Here is a 7,500-nt window from a genome sequence, read left to right as displayed (position 1 = left end):
ACGTATCGCTAACTGCCAACGAGCTCTAATCCCTCTAGACACACGTGATCAAAAGACCAATACGATCTTACCTTCGCCATAACAAAGAAAAAATCTCCTCAGTCCCCCGTACCGGAAATGCTAGATGATTTCATGACGTTCTGTTCGACCATTTCCGCAGGCATAAGCTGGTAAATACGAAGCTGTTTTCTTACTTGTGCGAAGGATAGTTTTGCTTAATTATACATGAAATGCTTCATCGAATTATCTTGAATGTTATTGAATTGCAAATGAAACGCCGAATATAGCTGTGTCATGGATACATACTGTCCGACGAGCCAATTACGGGGTCCTCTATTACCACGTTTAGATACTGCTGTGTTGCAATCATGCGTTCACACAGCAGCTGTGGAAGGCCCAACAGGTGGTGAGTATCCACGACAGGGAAGGAAAAGCCTGAGTACCTATAACTCAACCCATGCTCATAATACTGGGAATTTTGGGAAAATATATGAAAGCTGTTCCTATAGGAAAAAACTCCGTTGCTTAAGCGTCTACGGAAATGGGCACGTATGGCACGAGGAATATGCGGGCAATCAAGAACACAAACAAAAACTACTGACCATTTCGCATTGTACAATAAAACTCAAACATTATCAGTGGTGTTATGTGTCACATTTTACACGGACCGTTATGGAACCGTCGAAGCTTTTCCTTATTCATTAATCTCTCAACGGTCTGAATTGTCAACTGTTTGTAGAATTTGAATAAATCATGACCACGCTCAAACAGTGCAGGCGCGAGTCCTGTTGCATGCTGACAAGTTGCAGGAGAGTGCCCACCGCCCTTTTAGACTGCACAATAGTGACCATGTATTATGGAGGGGAAATGCGGTCACATTCCAGAATTTACGGTCCCGAGGCACCCGGGAACCATTGCCCATTGGTCAGGATGGGACACTTAATCTTCATTCTAAAGGATGGAACACTTAATCTTCACTCTAAAATGACATACAGATATTATGTAAACTGATTAATTTGGGGCAAAAATAACAATTAAATTATTTCACACCATGTGCTTTGTCTCTGGATAAATATTTAATCTGTGACGTTAATTGAAACTGACTTTTATTATTTACTGCTCTTTGTATGTATACATATGGAATATTTTTTTACTGTTGCCCAGACTGTGAATATGGGGAAGGGGAAGCCTGGCAGCCCAGACTACCCATTAGTATTAATACGATGAATAGATCTCTAAATATTAAAAAGAAACAAGTTTGTTATGGCACTGACAATGAAATATCGGAATACGTGCCAATATATTCCTTATGTGAACGTAACTACTGCTGTGAACTTTATATCTCCACAGGTTACTGGTAGCGTGAAAGCGAGTTTGGGGCTGTAGACTTCAACTCTGAAAGAGTGCATGAAGAAGGGGCACAGGATGCATGATCTGACAGAGAGTTGTGGTGTCACTGCATACTGGATAACGAAGAACGATCATATAACCATCTACATTTTATTACGTAGTATATAATTACTAAGTAATAAATGATGTTGCCGGAGGTTACAGTTTCAATCCCGATGGCCCCAGAGTAGATAAAGATGAAAGCTGGATCTATGGAAAATGATAGACATTCGGGAAACGAGGGAAGGACACTGGGTAAGAGCGATGAGAGACGGGCACTGTACGGGGCGAGCGACGAGACTGCAAGGAAAAATGAATCAAGAAGAGGGACATGAGAGAGAACGGCGGAAGAGGTGCAAAGGAATGGCCACCCTACAGAAGGTAATCTTGCGGGCTATTCATACTTAATTGGATTCGGGAGGGGATGGTCGCTAATCTGGGAACTAAAGGGAGGCGCATGGCGAGGTCCGGGCGAGGAGCGGGGCCGAGAACCACCGGGGACGAAGGGCGTGCTACACAGGATGAAGGGTGACGGAAGGAGAGGAACCAAGTGTTGGAAGGAAGGGCACTAAACAGAAGCTGAAGGAAGATATGAGACTGGTTATCGTTTTATTCAACATGCAAAACAACTATTGTCATTTTTCTATTTCATCATGACTTTTGAATGATGTATTTGCGGAAAATGATAAGCTAATGGGAAGAAAAAAGGCAGAGTGTACTTCGCTGTACGCTATTTTCAAGAGAAGAAATTTCGATGGAGGATTTTTATACGTTCATTTCATGCAAGTTACTAAAATACAAAGAACATTAAGCTAATGATTTCGCCCCAAGCATCTGATTTCATTTTCTAAAATGCAATGAATTTTATATCCATGCACAGCATCGACTTCACGCAAGCACATAACCCTAGCAACGGTTGCTATGGTGACTCCTGACCGCCCATGAGCTTGTGCTGCCTGAATAAATTGCTCTGTTGCTCTTGGTAGGACATGTGGGAGTTCCTCTTTTCCTTCTTTCCTTTCCTTTTCCTTTCTCAATCGTACGCTATTTAACCAATGATAAACATTCACAGTTTTAGAATTAACTGCAATTTTTAAATTATAAAACAACTTTCGCATACCATCCACCAATTCAGCTAAAACAGCTCATGAAACGCATCCCAACAATTCCTCATGTCGCTGCTCCATTCCTATCGGCTTTCGGTTGGTTACTCTATCTATCATGCACAAGCCCACTCCCAGGGATCGGTTTCCCCGACAACGAACACCCACCGATCTTTCATCACATCGCAAGACTCCAGGAATCCGTGAAGTAGAACGACATGTGAAGTATGGTAATATACTTTTTTCCATACCCCCCCCACCCCCTCCTCCCGTTGGAGGACGGCTTTTCCTGAATTTGTTCTGCTCTCTCTTTTCGCCGATAACAAATTTATGTTAGCGTCGAAGGAACCGTCCGGGCGAGTGGTTCATTCAATACTCTCTCTCGACCCCCCCCCCTCAATTTCTCTCATTCAAAGTTTCGTCTTACTTCCACTCTTCTTTCTTCCCCCTTTTTATCATCTCTGCTTATTTCTTCTTCCTGATAAAATAACTCCTCCATGACTTCATATATTTTCAAATACACATTTATACATACTTACTCGCAGACAAACACACACACATGTATGTATGCGCATTTATGCATGTGTGGGTGTCTTGTTCATGTATGCATGTTGTCCCAATATACCTATTAATTCTTCTCTTTTTAAGTATCTATGCACCTCTTTCATTGACTTCGCGTGGAATTCCGATGCTGAAGAACGCCCCTTCCCTTGAAGAGGTTGTGAGGTCGGCAGTCAATGCCAAATATGTACAAGACTTCTCTCCCGTCTCCTAGATGCACTTATCAGCTGAGCGTCGCCATGACAACCGCTGTTCCAACCTAATCATAACCAGGAAACGTCTAGCGATATCTGCAGGTGATATATATATCGAGGTTTCTCGATGGCGATGATTTCTTTGACACTCAATACCTCTTCCATTGAGGGATTTCATAACTCTCTAACCTGAAGCGGTTGCTCATGAAAGGTGGCGAGAGGCCGGGTGGGGGTGGGTGGGGGCAGGGAGTGGGAGTCCTTGCACACAGGCTCACCTGGTTACTACGGAAACAAGACGAGTTGCGAGGCGCTCATGTCCCCTTTCGTAACGATGGCCATCGATGCATCTCCCCGTTCGACTGATTTAAAATGGCATTACCACGAAAAATATTTAATATTGTTAGAATGGTTGGTTTCTCTGTAATAAGAAATGTCTCTACGAATGTTGCCGCAGCCTGGGGTTGAGGGTAGTAAAAACGCTTTCCGACAGTCCTCGTACTTGAAATAGAGATCTGACGAAGGAAGGTGTAGGATATCGCTATCCGCATTATATTTACATTGATGTCATTCATTCAAACAATTTCTTACCACAGCTTACTTCATACATATTAGAGTCATTATCGTGCAGCCTGCTAAAACTGTCGATCCAAGTAGAGACACAGCATAAGGTAGCCTAATATTATATGTGCTGCCATACCCGCACTTTACATCTTCGTTTCGTGGAAAGCTACAAGGAAGATCACTATTCTATAATCATCATGCTCATGTGCGCAAGGACAAAAAATACTCTCATATCAAGATTCACTGCTATCCAATAGAAATCTGAATTCATAACAATGTCGTTATAACCAACATGCGAGTAAGATTTCTAGTCGGTGGGATGTTTCAAGCAGCCCGCTCCTGGCGACCTAAGCTTAGGCCATAATGGAGTCTAAACGGCTAAATGTGCGTGAGTAGTATGGCAAGGACGAGTATCTTTTTCAGCACAAGTTTCTCGGTGCTTTTGTGTGGAAATAATCAGATGAGTGGTGAGATTCAGTGTTCTGATACTGGTTCTGAGTTGACGGTGAGCGTATGGTGAAAGTGAGTGAGTGTAAAGGCAAATTTTCTGGTTGTTTGGTAGGGTGTAGCAACAGGTTGGTAGTGAGTAGGAGTGATTTCGTAGAACTGTTACCAATAGCTAATGGGAACATATTAGTGCTGTTATGATAAAAGAATGTTTTAGAAGGAAGACCCCCTCCTCCCACCAGAGCAAACCAATTTTCACATCAGATGACGAATAGGCTCTGATGTCGCTTTCGCGCAATTTGGAACTTTCGTCTCCTTCCGCCGGAAACGATCACGGCGAACGTGGCCCTTTGCAACATGCTCCGGACCGCCTGCATGGTCCTCAATAAAACTTTCATTTCAAACTTTGGAAAATGGCAATGACTCGACCAATTACGGACGGTATTTTTTGCGTGTTTATCAATAACCAATGGAAAGTTAAGAATGGATTGGACAAGGACACAACCAGGGTCAAACGCACACAAACACTCAAGACACATATAAACTAACTCTCCGCACACACACACACTCTCTCACTGCCTCACTCTACAACTCTCCAATTCTCCAACTCTCTCTCTCTCTCTCTCTCTCTCTCTCTCTCTCTCTCTCTCTCTCTCTCTCTCTCTCTCTCTCTCGTATAGAACACTCACCTGATCCACGAAGCAGACCTCGTCGACCTGGTACCGAGCACGGTATTCCTCGGGCTGGACGATGCGGCCCATCCACACGGCGTACTCCTGGGGGAGGCGAGGGCAGAACAGCACCGTGCGGCCCGTGTCCACGTCCACGGCGCCGTACCAGCCAGGCTCCAACACGCCGAAGGCCCAGTGGAAGTACGACTCCTGTGACAAAGGGAAGAAGAGACGAAATATCAATCACATGTCAGTAATTATTAATAGCTATGGTGTAATGCTGAAGTTGTATGTGTGTGTGTGTGCACGCGCGTGCGTGCGCGTTTGTGAATGCTTGCGCTCACACGACTCAAGACAACTAAATAGGAAAGGTTTTCATGTCATATAGTACCAGAGCCACCCTTGCCAACGTCAAAACCTTCCTTGTACAACCTGGCAGTTATCAACTCGTCACATTTGACACAGTTAAGACGGACACGAACTCGGAAATGTATAGGGAAATCTGAAAGTTGTAGAGACTGGAGTGATTCGCGAAGTGGCGGTTGCAAAGGGTGGTCAGATGGTGATACTGAGAAAGGATGGATACTGATGGCATAACATCTCACTACTCACAAACTAGATCAGGTTTAATGAAAGGGTAATAGCCTCGAAACCCTTTGTGTACAGAAAGATTTCGAAACTGCTGTCTCGTCCTTTAATAACCATACTCTAATAACCTTATTTAAGGATAGGACTGGTTGGAAAGAGGCGAAGAGGAACCTGCAGTTAGTTGCGTGGGGATGATTCGACATTTGGGGTGGAGGGCTCTCGCAGGCTTGGTAACGGGGGAGGGGGTGGGGTGCAGTGGGTAGGACGCAACTGTCGAGTGTGGGCAAGAATTCTGAGGAAAAATATCTATCAAGGCTAGTGTGTGTGTGTGTGTGTGTGTGTGTGTGTGTGTGTGTGTGTGTGTGTGTGTGTGTGTGTGTGTGTGTGTGTGTGTGTGTGTGTGTGTTAGGGAGAGAGGGAGGGAGCGAGAGAGAAAGGGGGACAGAGAGAGAGAGAGAGAGAGAGAGAGAGAGAGAGAGAGAGAGAGAGAGAGAGAGAGAGAGAGAGAGAGAGAGAGAGAGAGAGAGAGAGGGAGAAGGAGAGGGGAAGGGAGGGAGAAGGAGAGGGGAAGGGAGGGAGGAGAGAGAGCGGAAGGGAAGGAGAGAGAGCGGAAAGGAGGGAGGAGAGAGAGCGGGAGGGAGGGAGGAGAGCGGGAGAGAGGGAGGAGAGAGAGCGGGAGGGAGGAGAGAGGGAGAAAGGGGGGGGAGAGAGAGAGAGAGAGAATCATTGCCATATATTACTACTGATAGCACAATTAATAATAAAACATAATATAACATAACCGTTAATATAAATATCATTACTGGGATCACCACTACCGCCGTCACTTATAGTGGAGGAAAGATAATAAGGCAACTGAAGATGGATAAAGCGTTATATATGCACAAGCAACTGTCTGCTTATTGCGATGCAAACATAACACCAAAGCCGTTCGCCTGGTCATGTTTTTTTTTTCTTTCTTTCTTTTCGTTTTTAACCCCCTGCCGTTTCTCTCTAAATAAAAGCTCAACTAATCCGTTTGGCAAAGAAGGCAGTTCTTGGACTCATAAATCCACGGCAAATTTCGTCCCAGCTAAAGCCCCCTAGACCTCAGGATATTTCTATAGGAGATAATATAGGGAGGTTTCCACGTGGCGGCCACAGGAGGCATACACCGCTTCTTTTCCCGCAACGGTAAGCGATGACGTTGGCAGAACCGCTTCCTTCACCAACACCTACACACATTCAAGCAGGCAACCAGCGTGTTTAGATCCTGGTGGCTGGCACCCGGAATACCATGTGTGTTCAACTGGTTAAATGTCCGTCCCAAAAAGAGGATTCTTTTTCTAATTCACAGAAGTGAGATAAAGAAAAGGTGTACATAGGATTTATTCAAGGAGAATGGATTTTTTTGTTAAGATAAGACAATTAGTGATAATAAATTCTTATAGGCTATTTCATATATACTAGCAAATGCCTCCCATCAGTATATGACTTTAGTATTTGTTCTTTCGATGACCCTATGATGGTCTGTCGGATCCGGTCATGTCCTTGGCATCTAGTTCTTTCCTGTTCCTCTTTTAGTTTATTTCATACCATCAAAAACACACATAAACCATTCCCTTGTGCACTTTCCTCAATGCCACTTACTCGAATAATGCGCTTCGAGGCCTAGAAAATTGGGCTTGAGATATTAAACAAAGTATTAGCAAGTATTCTTGATGAATACTGTAATTGATGTCTTCCATGAAATTACCTGTAATGTAATTGGAGCGCCTATTCACTCACAATGAGCATGTGTACGTGTACGTGTACGTGTACGTGTACGTGTACGTGTGTGTGTGTGTGTGTGTGTGTGTGTGTGTGTGTGTGTGTGTGTGTGTGTGTGTGTGTGTGTGTGTGTGTGTGTGTGTGTGTGTGTGTGCATGTATATATATGTATGTATGTATATGTATATATATGTGTATATATGTATGTATGTATGTATGTATGTATGTATGTATGTAT

At 44.0% G+C, this 7,500-nt stretch overlaps 1 protein-coding gene across 1 annotated transcript in view; it reads right to left on the bottom strand.

The window, feature by feature from the left end:
- Window positions 1-7,500, bottom strand: part of Dip-C (dipeptidase C) — a 162,870-nt gene that overhangs the window by 119,121 nt on the left and 36,249 nt on the right. The window contains exon 3 of the mRNA XM_043019019.2: window positions 4,945-5,136. Within this exon, the coding sequence (XP_042874953.2) occupies window positions 4,945-5,136 (192 nt within the window). The remainder of the gene's footprint in view (window positions 1-4,944; window positions 5,137-7,500) is intronic.

The sequence above is a fragment of the Penaeus japonicus genome, unplaced genomic scaffold (genome assembly GCF_977035675.1).
Source record: "Penaeus japonicus unplaced genomic scaffold, GWHDUDI00000001_assembly GWHDUDI00000027, whole genome shotgun sequence".
Lineage (NCBI taxonomy): Eukaryota > Metazoa > Arthropoda > Malacostraca > Decapoda > Penaeidae > Penaeus > Penaeus japonicus.
Note: the sequence above shows the minus strand (reverse complement) of the source record. Positions and strands in the feature narration are given on the sequence as shown.